This window comes from Bombus terrestris, chromosome 18, assembly GCF_910591885.1.
Source record: "Bombus terrestris chromosome 18, iyBomTerr1.2, whole genome shotgun sequence".
Lineage (NCBI taxonomy): Eukaryota > Metazoa > Arthropoda > Insecta > Hymenoptera > Apidae > Bombus > Bombus terrestris.
The window spans coordinates 2,308,613-2,322,010 of NC_063286.1; the positions used below are offsets into that span (position 1 = coordinate 2,308,613).

Consider the following 13,398-nt stretch of genomic DNA (forward strand, 5'->3'; position numbering starts at 1 on the left):
GTTCGGAACAAAGACTAACGGTGTTATATAGTTACGCGCCGATACGTCGACCAACGAACCGATGTATTTGCTCTCGTTTCTGTCGGCTTGTACGGATCTAATAATTCCACGAGCCGCAGAAAAAGGGAACGGGTATGGTCATTTTCTTTGTCCGAGGCACATTGGCGCGCAAAACCGAGAATATGGTAGTTGCTAACGAGTAGCAACGGATCAAGTGGAAGATACTTTGATCTCATATAAATATATTATTCTGAAAATTTGATTACTTTCGATGAGCGGAATCTCAATATCGAAGCAAATTTATTCATCGGCTATATTCCTAGCTAGCAACTAGGTTGTTTGTTACCGGCAAACTAATTGTGTTAAGTGATGTGGGGTTCCTCCCCATCTTCGTTGTTTCCCGCAGGTTCCCTGGCGGGAGTCGGCGTCGGTGTCGGCGTACCCGGGATGGGCGTTGGTTGCGGAAGTTCGAACCCCCTGGAATGGACCGGTCAAGTGACGGTACGAAAGAAACGCAAGCCGTACTCCAAGTTCCAGACGCTCGAGCTTGAAAAGGAGTTCCTGTTCAACGCGTACGTGTCGAAGCAGAAGCGATGGGAGCTCGCGCGCAACCTAAACCTAACCGAGCGACAGGTGAAGATTTGGTTCCAGAACCGACGCATGAAGAATAAAAAGAACAGTCAACGGCAGTCGCAGCAACAGAATAACAACAACAGTAACGCTAACAACGCGAATCATCACACGGCGACCGGTAGCCACCACCATCCGAGCGCCGCACATGCGCCACCCTCGAGTCACCACGTGGTCGCGCAGGCGCACCACGCAAACGGTTCCGCGAAGCATCATCAGTGACCCGTGGCCTTCTCTGGGGTCGTCTTTGGCCATCATCATCATAGCCATGGCTCAACGAACGGTTGTGTCGGAAATGGGACTGGAACCGCGACCGGGACCACGACCGGGACCGGAACCGGGACTGCGAACGGCACTGGTCATTCCGGTGGCCACGCGAGTCTGGTTACAGGTCACAGCCACACGCTTCACGCGCCCCAACCTCAAACGCCTCTGCCGACCCACGCTGCCGGTGCCTCCAACACCGTCACGCCCCCCACCGCTGTCGTTCATCCTCACATTCACGCACATGCTCATCATCATCAGTTGGCGCACGTGGCTCAGCAGTATCCTGCGCTTCTTCATCAGACGCCTCATGGCCTGGCTGCCTGAAAGCGAGATCTTTCAAGTTTTGACGCCCCAGAGAAATCGTGGATCGGTCGTGCCGTCGTACATGGCGCGACTCTGCAACGCAACTTTTCACCACCACCGTCGTCGTCGTCAACACTGGAAATCGGCATCCACGATAACGTCGGTTAGATAGATATATACCAGCACATTTATCTAAATTCATTTAGCAGCTATGCAAAGACTGCCTATCACTTGTAGGGAAAGATAATGTTTCGCGAGTAGTATATTATTATTATTATATTTTATTATTATTATTATTATTATTATTATTATTATTATTATTATTATTGCCGATCATCGTCATCTTTATCGTCACCCATGTTTATTATCCAACGAAAGGAATACTGTTGTATAGAATAGCATGAGTAATTACGGCGTCCTTGAAACGTCAACCATCAGACTCTTTTCCCGCATGTCGGTATCAGGTGTTGGTCTTCTTCGAATAGTGCGCATTACCATATGCGGCACCAAGCAATCTGTCCAATTCGTAATTCGGTAGTACTTCCTCCAATTATATATATATATATATATTATATATATAGTAAAGCAAATTAGTGTCAGTGTCTGTCCTTCCCCATCTCATCAACCTTTATCTCTAACTGGATGAACACCTTCTGTCCTCCTTACTCCCAAGCTCCTCCTCTTTCAACACCGGTCTCCACCACTTGCTCGAAACACTCGATCGTACGTTTGCTTTGTCTTGTATTGTTCAGCTCACGCGGTCCATCGGGAACGATTTAAAGAAAACATCGATCGGTGACGATTACGCAAGGACGGTTCAAGAAACGACGACATTGGATCCCATGGTTACGACACTACGATTCGCCTAGGATCACAGCTGGGAAGGACCTCTTCCTAGAGGTAAGTCTATCGAAAGATCTATCGAAAGATGTATCGAAAGGTGTATCGGTTATTCGTTTCGTTAAATTTTACATTTATTTGTTCGACACGTGAAATGTCTACTGTCGCTACTGTCTGTGATCTCGCGGAAAATACTAATATTTGCAGAGACGACCTTGATCGAACTATGGTTATCGTGTTTCTCGACGCGATGTTTGTCGCGTATTAGCTTAATTCGTCAGTGTACTTTGTCGTTTCATGGGATTCAATGCGCTTCTCTTTTTCGACATTTCAGCCGAACAGTGGGACGTAGGCCGATTTCCGATTCTCTACTATCCCGATAAAGATTAGCGAATTCGATTTGCGCATGTTCGCTCGATCGCTGACAACTTGCAACAGGGTGAAACGATTTAGATCTAAACTTTAGATCTTTGTAGATAACTTCTGTACTTCCTGTTCGTTTCGTCCTGCGGGAGGCCATCAGCTAGGAAATCGTTAATAGAAATCAGAAAGATCAAAGTGAGAAATTAAGACTGGGCCCGTTCGTAATTCTCGATGCAGCGACTTGCGAGGACAAAAGCGACGAAAGTCACGGCTGTCTCGCAAACAATTAGGTCGAGGATGCGTCTGAGGCGGACCTAGTCCAAAGCAACCATGCGTTCGAAGAATTAGTCTAATTATGTCCAGAGTGTTGTATTCGCCTACCAAGGATTGCAAACTAGTACCTATAATTCTTATATTATATGTAAAAAAATCGATTTAGATTTAAAGACATACATTAGTGGACTGTGGAGTACTATTCCGAGACTGAGTTTAGGATATCCGTTGTGTAACTGGCGATAGGCCAATGAGCCCCCGCGATTCATAAGAAATCGCGATGCTCGATCGATGGTAAGTTTCCATTTTTCCCCAAAAAAGGAAAAGGGATCGTAAGATTGAACAATGTTTTCATCGAGCCAAAAACAATTTGTTTGTTAGTCATTTCGATATTATTTATTTGTTGAATGCGAAATTACTGTTTTGTTTGGAAAAATTCCAGAGTTTTCATAAATATGTAGATATATAATACATCTATCAAAGAATCGATTTATCAAAAGTCCAAATTTAAATATTTTCCTCATCGAGCGTTTGAAATAATATCCGTCCTTGTATCTACATATAGCTATCGTAACTCGGATTTATCGAACGTTCGAAAAGTCGACGACACTGAAGAAAATTTAACGTGGAAAAGCTATCGTGCCAGGTGCCGAAATTCCACTTTCCAGATTCGGGGACGGATGTTATCTCGGCCAGCCGAATGGAAAGGGAGCGACTGACTCGCGAGACGAGCGAACCAGACGGGCCAACAAACGAAGTCCTAAACGCGGTCTTTAACTATAAGAGCGAAGAAGACGTAGGGTTTACCTTTTAATTGGTACGTCAGCGAGTAAGTAGGTAATTTAATCGGATGTTAAATGAAAATAAATATCCCAATGGATCTCTATTCTCTAAGGTGCAACATTATCTAAATTATAAGGACCGCTGAATGAGTGTGCATGCCTACGGTATATTACATATACATACACGCGTATTTTCCGAATGTTTTGCGCGAGTGTGCGAGCGCGCTCACGCACCTATATCCCTATATACACTTGTGTGCGAGTTTGTGTATGTGTGAGCGAGTAAGTATGTGTGTATGCATGTGTAGCGTAGGACAAAACCGACGAAATGTAAGCGCGGGCTTTACATCGAAGAGAAAAATCGATGAAGAGAAAGTAGGACCGGCGAAGATCGGAATTTCTTTAGAAGTGTAGGAGCGCGCGCGCGCGCGCGTTGTGTACTTGCGAGCGTGTAGAGAGGGAGAGCGTGAGCGCGGCGCGTGAGTGGAATGTGTGCGAGAGAAGAGAACGACGAGACGCAGAGCGATAGAGATTGAGAGGAAGAGAAGATGCAGAGAGCGGTAAAGTGAAAAACAATGTTATAAATAACGATAAATAGATGCGTGTCGCGAAGAGGATGGAAGCAACGAAACAGCGAAAAATATGTATTGTAATAATTAGAGTAACTTTTAAACGAAGGAAAAAATGGAGAAATGAAATGTACTTACACACACAGAGACATAGATCTGCGCACGGAAATACACGCGAAACACACTGTGAGATTGGATCTTTTATAGATGATATATAGGTTCCGCCGCGACTACTATTAATACATTAATTATGTAACGACGAATAAAGTATTGAATACACGAGTATAGATAAGATGGAAATAGAGATCGTATAAAAAGAAAAACAGAAGACAGAACAGGAAAATTTCGCAAGGGTCGACGTCAAGATAAATATTGTAATCGGCGCATCATTAGGATTTCAACGTGAATTATTGATTGTAATTAGTTACTAATTGTTTTCCCGCTGACGATCTTCAACGCGATTACTACGATTATTATTATTATTATTATTATTATCATTATTACATCATTATTATTATATTATATTATTATATTAATTATTATTATTGTGAGCGTCACGTTAATATTATGTTATTGTTTTTATTGTGTGTTGTTTTGTATGTACCTATCAGCCAATTACGATCATGATATTATTATTACAAAATGGTAACGAAACGAATGGGCCTACAGGTATACATGTACGCGGAAGCGCACAGCTCGACAAGTATACAGAGGAACACGGTTTTATTAAATCTGACTAATTTTTATTTTCTGCGGGATAATCCTCGAATCTGCATCGAATAGGCTACTTCGACTAACGAAACAGTCGATATTCCGATTTTTCGACTAAGTTTCCCAATTATTTTCCCCTCTGTTATGTTTTATGTTACCTTTTTTCAAATTTTTCCTTTTTGCTCAAACCCGCCGCGGGAAGGTTTATATTAAATTTGACTTGTTTCGGAAGCTTTAAGACGCGTTTAAACGAGAATCGACGAGCTTTCCATCGAATTCATTTTTGCGAGAACGATCGACGAGGATGTTTCAATGGAGACAATTTGTTAAGTCCTCGAGTAATCGAGGAGATGGGAACGAGAGAGAGAGAGAAAAAAAAGGAGAGAATGAGAAAGTGTGTGTGTGCGTGTTTGTGTGCGCGAGAATGGAACGCCAGGCAATCTCGTTTGCTCGAAGGGGAAAAAGAGGAAGAAAATGTTATACATTGCGAGAACGCGAATTTATTTTTTTTATATTCAAGTTAGAAAATGAAAAAAAAAGGAAAAGAAGCGACAAATTGTTCTTGTGTTATTACGTTTCTTTTTTTTTTTTATATCGACGTCCAAGTGATCAAGTCACGTTTATAATTTCTCCTGGATGAAAGGAAATGTGAAGAGAATTATAATTATATTATTGTTTCATGCTCAATATTGTTACATTTACTATATCAACGAATGCCGGACCTTGAACACGAAAAATTAACGTCCTTCCACTTCTACGAATATCCATTGTAACTTTACGAAGCTCATTTACATATTCCGCGTTTACTCTGTATATCTGTCACGAACCCTCACCAACTCCTAATTTTTAAGTGATTCATCCTCCGTTGCATATTTCTTAACGGCGTATTCTCATGAATTCCTGGTATAAAATAACAAGCAACGCTACAGAGACTTTGTTTCCTTTGCAAACCTCGCGAGAATTCATGGCTCAAATAATCTTGGAACGTACACGATTCGCGACGTACTGGTAAGGTTTGCGGTCGTTTGTACCTGTAATCGACCAGTACGATAACGAGCTGTTCGCTGTGAGGTAAGTAATCGAGTTGGAGTTGGGATAAGCGTGTTCTATTCTTCCTTTTATGCTTGCAATTTGACACGTGTTCTGTATAAGTATGCTCGTACACGTGCCAATCGTTAATCAATACAAAGGCATACGTTCTCGACAAAGATTAACATATTCTGTGGTGAAAAACGAAACGAACGAACCGCGTTCGATCTATATAATTAGAACGTACGTGTCGCTTTATTTCGCGTTGAAGTCCATGTAATCGTCCGTTGGTATTATTTTAGCCATGATAGTCGAGCCGTACGAAGTTCTCCGGGGGAATTGTTTCGATACTTTTAGGAAGAACGAGTTTCATTAAACGAAAGATACAAATGTTCGCCCCTCGTGATCGGATCTGTCTGGTTTTAGTTGTATTTGTACGATATTAATTATGGTCGTAAGTGAGATATTATACGCTACTTGTAAATAAAAACACAAGATTTATCCTGTATTGAAGTGCAATAATAAAAACATGTTTAATTAGTGCCAAAGTAATTGCAGAGATAAGAAGATAACACACGATCTCCTCCTGCGGTCGGAATCTCGTGGCGTCCGCCGAGGAAACGGCGAACAAGTACCTTTATAAAGTACGCCACTTTATCGCGGAAGTAACGGGAAAAGATAAACGGTTTTCCATGAAACTTCAGCCACTTTGGCGTACGTACGTAATTTCAGAAGTTTAATCATGCCCCCGTCTTAAGCGACGATTTAGCAATCATCGTATATTAAACGAAAGTTGTAAAAATACGCCGTGTCAGAGTAGGGACGCGAGGAAAGTTTTTAAATCATTCTTAATGTCACGATCGTCTGTGAGTTTGCACTTAAATGGAACCTGTTCTCCTTCGATTTCATATCGACGTATATGCATGTTAATTAACCGGTTACTATGAGCCGATGTGTTTACGGTCATTCATAATAAACTGAAAAGTACCTGCTACGCTATTCGCGTGACATTCGATTCACGGGCCGCTCGAGGATAAGCGAGCATGTTGGATCTTATTGAAAATTCATAGATTAGTATCGTATCGCGCCTTGCTTACTATTCTGGTCGTTTAAACGTATGTAAGTTAAACGTACGAGGAATGTAACGATAAGCGTATCGATAAATTTCTTTTTATTTCTCAATCTAATCGGTCTTAAATAATAAATCTTTCTACAGTGGAGGAAACCGAGACCACCAGCTCGCAGTAAGTAGGTATAAATTAACTTTGAATAGTCCAGTCTTGTTATATAGATAATTCTTTAATCGCTTCTATAATACTAATAATATTTCTCTAGAAATTAATAATTAATCAACTAATTAGTAAAGTGTACAATGAAAAGGATAGAACGAATGGCGGTGGGTATAAACGTCGAGACGAGATATTACAAAAGAAACTGTGGAACCGCATGCTGGAAACTTCGACATGGTGCCTGGGTCAAATGACCAACTTTCTATCGATAAAAAAAATTGACCGGTCTCTGCTTGCGCTATTACTTTCTATGGGAACGGCGCAGCCCTTGAATATCCGGACGGGGAAGCAAAAAAAAAAATTGGAAACTTCTTCCCCAACTTTCTAACCCGCTTTTCGTTTCACCTACATCTTCAGTTCTGCAAAACGCTTTCCTCGATCACCACGCGACTTTCGAATCTAGTCACGCGATACAAAATGTTCCTATTCTGTATAGAAAATTAGCAAGAATAGCGACGTTAATTGGAATCCGATCTTTTACGAATTTCGTGTTTGTGAGTTTAAAGACATACTTTGCTGACACGTACAGGAAAATTGGTGCATTGGTGTTTGTGAAAATCATATTAGATAATAATATTAGGTGTTTAATAATCAGCGTGATGAAGATACGAAACATAAGAGTAATGTGTACCTAGTGCGCTGTGGTGTAGGTGAATTTGTTTCGTTACTTTAATAGATCTTATATTTAATCTGAAAGCAGCAAGTTTAATCTTCGAATTGATCGGTTTACTCTGAATTAAACAAATTCTTTATTTCTGACTTCACATTTGAGATTTAGTCTTGCGTATCCATGCAGCGTATAATTTATTTTTCATTCAAAATTGTTATTTGTTCAACGTAGTCGTAGCGAACTATCGAACGATATTAAACACGTACAATGCATACATGTGCAGAAACATTGAACCAGAGTAACGGAAGGTCTAATAACGAGAACTGATTGAGTAGGTGTAATTTGTAGGACAATATTTCATGATTACCACTCCCACGTTGATATGCAAGTAAGTCTTAAATGAAATCTCATAGGCGTTCTTACATAACCCACTTCTCTCTTGAATCCAATATCTCTAGAATTCGTACAATATTATTTCTATAAAGCTACTTCAACTAAATTCGTCCGTCAAAAATTTTCGAAATAAAATACTCCGAGCTTTCTTACACGTTGGAGGTATCGTGTACATTCTTTTGGTCTTGAAATATTCGCAACAAAGTTTAGACAGCTACGTAATATCAAAAATAAGCTCTTGACGAAAACGTAACCGATAATTACGAGAGAAATACCTTTGCGCAAAGTTCTCACATTTTTGTCGCAATGCATACACGTCATCCGGCACGCGAAATGCATGCGAAGGACACCATAACCTTCTTATCTGGCTGTCGTAACGGAGGTCGATTGTTCGCCTCGTTATTCGAAACGAGGAACGTTCAAGCAGAACGTAATGCCTTCTTAGCGCAACTTTTGTGGAAAATATCACGTCAGAGAGCAGCCAATCGGCAACGTCGATCGTAACAGCTTATTTCCAACTACGAAAGATGCAAAAATACGATCTTTCTCGATTGCTTTGTATCGACATAGAAAATGGCCCTGTTTCCAGAAAGCTATAGGATTACGTATCGAACTTTACCGCAAGATTCCATATTATTATATTCCTCTGAAATTTCATCGCGAGCACAATCAGTCGGTTGCGGGATGAAAGTCGATCTCCTCGCCAGTGTAAGTCGTTAATGTCGAGGGAAGAAATGGTTCATCGTCTCCACGGCTATATTTCAACGAAATAAAAATTGGGAATCGGCGAGTCGGCGGGATTGGAATCTGCAACATTGTGCGGAAAATGACCAAGAAGAGGCGTTCGGCCGGCGGACTAATAAAAGGTTGACCAAACGTCCTTCTCAGGCGGAATGGAGGAGCCAGTTTTTCGAGGCAACGAAGACACCCGCCCACCGTGTTCCACCTATTCGACTCGAACTCGCCACGACCGCCGGCACCGGGTATCTTCCAGTCGAAGACGAACGCCCACTCATTCGTATGACCACTGCGAATTTTATTCTTCTTTTCTCGAATTGAATTTCATATAAGGATAGTTGGCCCCTCGAGGGTTGCTTGCGTAGAAACGATAGAAAAATATTGTTCGTTTTTGCGGAATATTTGAATATCATATATCGGTCTGAACAAAATATTCAAGATGGAAGTCAACGTTGAACCGAGAAAGAGATACGTGCCTTATATACCTATTGTAACTTTTCTACATTATTCGATATTACTTACTTCGGACAAACTTTTACGATAGTAATAACTCGATGTTCATCATAATTATGAAAAGTTTCACGGGACGAACGATTAACTGAGAAACAATCGAACGCGAGATTAATATTAATTTAACGAATGACCGACGAAAGGACACGACAACGGAAGGGATGAAATGATGTTATTGCCTCGCGGCTGGAGGCAATAACATCGGAGAAGAGTTTCATTTTTGTTTCAGCTAATCCTATTCGCGTATAACAGAGCGATGCTATTAAGAGGCGGGCGAGAGTCCGATGACTCGACGAGGGTCAGAGAGTAATTCGACCGAGTCGCGAACCCAGTTCGATCGGGCTAGGGTTTTCTGCGTGTATCCGATTGAGACGTTATTCAAGGATTCTCCGATTCTCTGCCGCTATTTCCGACCAATAGTCATGGCGGAGAAGATGAAATCCCCCTAACGATTCGAGTTTCAAACTCCTAGCCATAAATTATAGAATTTAAAGTCTGTTTCGAGTGAAATTTTTCAATCTGTTTACATCAATTCTTTGTCTTAGTCGAAATTCATATTCGACTTATTCGCGTTCGTCCAAATTGCTCGCAGTTAGTTTCTAAAAATAAGAGAGCATCCAGTACCTACGTATGTTAAAATGTAGACCTTCGAAACATTCGAAGAAACCGAAGTTTTATTACCTTTTTGCGTCGTCTTTGCTTATTTTTCTATGTTCGATTTAAAGCACTCGGTCCGTACGATATTACTTATAAAGTAAAAACGTGAACACGAGATATTATATTTCTACGTATGTGAAAAATTAACAAGTACTAGGATATTTCAACAAAGAAGGGTGCCGGTATAGTTTGCTTGATTAATAGTTTCCTGAAAGATGGAACGTTTCAAGAGGAAGGAGCAAAGTAACGTTGGAATGCGTTAAAAAGAGTGGCTCGTCGGTCATTAATTCAATTAAGATTGCGGTTTCGTTTGAACATTATGCGCGTCATTCGTCACCTGAGTCTGATAATTTTGTAACGACAATAAAACGATCGTTTTAACGACTAGCTGAAAACATACTTGCATCGCGGCACTGTCGACCGTTTTTATCACGATCGCGAAAGAAGAAGGCTCAGAAGCACTTACGATCGAGCTCGTTATCTCAGAACTTCGCTCTGGTTGCCTCATAAATAATTCATTCGGCGAGCAGGTTTCTTGGCGGGACATTTTTTCGTGCGGTGCCACACTCAGCGTCCAATGAATTACTGGTATATTCAGTGTAACGACGCTTCTCCGCGAATGCGACAGACTTTTTATCGTACGTCCGCCGCGAACTCCTCGGTCATCTAAAAATAATCTGTTCGGATTGGCGTTTCGCTCAACCACGTGCAACTTCGTTTTACCGTATATAGACGGGAGCCTTTTTCAGGTGAACGGGCAAGTTGAAGTCCGAATCAAAGTTAGATTTGCGAAGCATTGACTCTCCTGTTTGATTTTAGTAAATTCCACCTGGCGATCGTTTATCTTGTTCATGGCTAGAGCTGTGTTATCGAGTTGCATCGTTTGAGAAAAGTCGAAATCAAAGCTAAGAGAAGGATTGGGCTCGTTTCGACAAACCAAAGAGACGTAGATGGAAGAAATCACCGATCGTTGGTAAAATTTCGATGAATTTTTCCTCGATGTCGGACCTTTTTTGGAATAAGTAGAAAATGAGTAGAATTTCTCTCGTTTCCTGAAGGTGATGGAATAAAAATGAAAGGTTTCAACGACCATCCAGAGTTTCAATTAATTTCTGTACGCATGCTGCGTGTTTTCAAATAAATTAAAAAGCGGAATTCAATGGCCATTGACAGAATCTCGATCGATCGTTCTACCGCCGAATTTGTTCAAATAACCGAGAAACTAAGAGGAATGAGGAAGAACATGGACGATATTAAAAGAGGAGCAAACAGTGGACCCGACCAAGAAGCAAGGAGGCGTGATTTTTGCGCCTACAGCCGTGGTTCTTTGCGCTGTCTGAATGTTGCGAGCGACTCTATTCTTAGAAAAGGATCGCTCGAGAACAGCCGTATTTACAATGTAGGTGTACCGCATTTAAAATATTGCCTTTAATATATAGTGACCGTCGTGGCTGGAACCATACGCAGCCAAGAAGATTGCACACGTAGTGGGGGGCAGGAAGGTATTTAATACGTTTCGGCGCATAAATTGCCGAGTATATGGGGCGTTATGGGGTGGGACGTGACCATCGTCGAGCGTTCGGCTCTCTCGCCAGAGCGAAATCATCGCTGTCACGGCCACCATGTTGCCCGTTGTAACCTGGGACATCGTTTTCTCCCTGCCTTTCTCGATTCGTTGATTTCTCTGCTCTTCGCCTCGCATTCTTCCCCTGCACGTTTGCCCGTACCTGACTACGGCCAAAAACGTTCGAATTAGGAAAAAGGATCGTTTCTCGCAACTGCCAATTTCTTTGGATATTGTAACGCGGTCGAGTCGAAAGATGTCCCTTGGTCAACAAAACTGTACAATTCCATGGGGTAACTTTTGGTCTAGAAGATTTACGAATACGAGAAGGGATCATTGGATTCCATGGCAATGGCCTCGTCGTTCGATTTCGGGATAGATCTCCATTCAAAAGAGACTTAAAATCGCGCGAGGTGTATCACCGGTTCCGGGAAAACAGTCGCGGGACACGTCCAATTTATTTACTTGTCCGCGAAATTCACCGTTCCGATTGGTCGATGCCTAGGGTCCGCGATATAAACTCGGACCGTCGTTGAAGCCGAGAGCCGCTTCTGCCGTAGGGTTCTTCATATTAGACTTTTTCGTATTCCTTCGGCGCATTTAACCGGCTATTTTATGCTCCTCGTGTAGGATACAGTCTCCCTCATGGCCGGTGCTCTTGCCAGCAACCGGATAATAACGCCGAGAGACGGTCGGTGCCGTCATTTTGAGATTTTATTATATCGCCGTTTGTCCTCCCCCCGTGGACGCGGTTTAAGCATGCACCTCTGGTATCCTTAATTGGGATTAATACGAACGGCGATCGCGACATGTGTTGCGACCGAATCGTTCACCTGTATGCGTGCATCGGGTGCTTAAAGCTTCTTCACGTTTTAATTCGAACCGGTGCCCGAGCTACCGCTTGACGTTTAACGTTTTTCGCGATTCGCCCGCGAAACACCATCCGCCAGCCACTCCACGCCGACTTTGCAAGTTTGTAATTGGACGATACCTCGAGCGCCGATGGTTTCCGAGCGCTCGAGCTTCCCACGAGGCCTCAGCCGTTTCCTTCCAGCGTTTCACGCCGCTTGTTCCAGACTTTGGAACGCAAAGCCGGCTTTACTCGCGAGACAGGGCTCGCTTATATTGCTGCATCTTCGTACAAATTTATACAGACAGGCGAGCTCTTGGTTATTGGGGATCAGATTTAATTTCGCTGTATTCAAGAAGGAATCTGAGATGATGTTAAACCGGTGTTAAGGCTATGGTTACAATGGATACGCGTTCTGAGGAACACAAATGTGCGTTGGGGCAATCAGCTAAAACCATTAACCGTAGTCGTTACACGATAATACGACCGATAATTTGGAGATGCAAATTGACGCGAAAAGATATTAATTGAGATCAGCTATATAATTAACGAGCTCGCGAATCGTACTAAACGGTGTATCGTCTTCGTCCGAAGAAAAATGTTTGTAAAAAGACAACTCTTGTTGAGAGAGAGAGAGAGAGAGAGAGAGAGGAGAGGACAAGAAGAATGAACGGAATGAGAAAATAACGTTTCTTTCGTCCGTTGTTCCACAGGAGAGCACCATTACCAGGAATAACGCGGTTCGAAGAAACACAACGATGCGATCGATTCAGACAATGCCTATGAAGTCGCGGTACATTAATTTCCTTCTTGGAATCGTACTGGGTCATACGCTGGGACAAACTTTATACGTCATAGGAAATCTATGCTACGATCTCACAATTTTCTGGAAATATATTTCGCATTAACGTCATGGTGTTATTTTGAAAATTAGCGTAAGTAATTAGCGACTATCATATTCTCAGAGATCTTGAAATGGCAATAGGGCGATGGTATCACGCGAGCAATGCCTTATAAAAT

General features: G+C 42.1%; 1 protein-coding gene and 1 long non-coding RNA gene across 3 annotated transcripts in view; one reads left to right on the forward strand and one right to left on the reverse strand.

Annotated features, from left to right (window-relative positions):
• Positions 1–6,319, forward strand: part of LOC105666679 (homeobox protein abdominal-B) — a 79,841-nt gene extending 73,522 nt beyond the window's left edge. The window contains exon 7 of the mRNA XM_020867566.2: positions 368–6,319. Coding sequence (XP_020723225.2) covers positions 368–852 — 485 coding nt within the window. The 3' untranslated portion in view covers positions 853–6,319. The remainder of the gene's footprint in view (positions 1–367) is intronic.
• The window catches only part of LOC125386890, a 53,808-nt gene that overhangs the window by 28,669 nt on the left and 11,741 nt on the right, over positions 1–13,398 (reverse strand). The window lies entirely within an intron of this gene.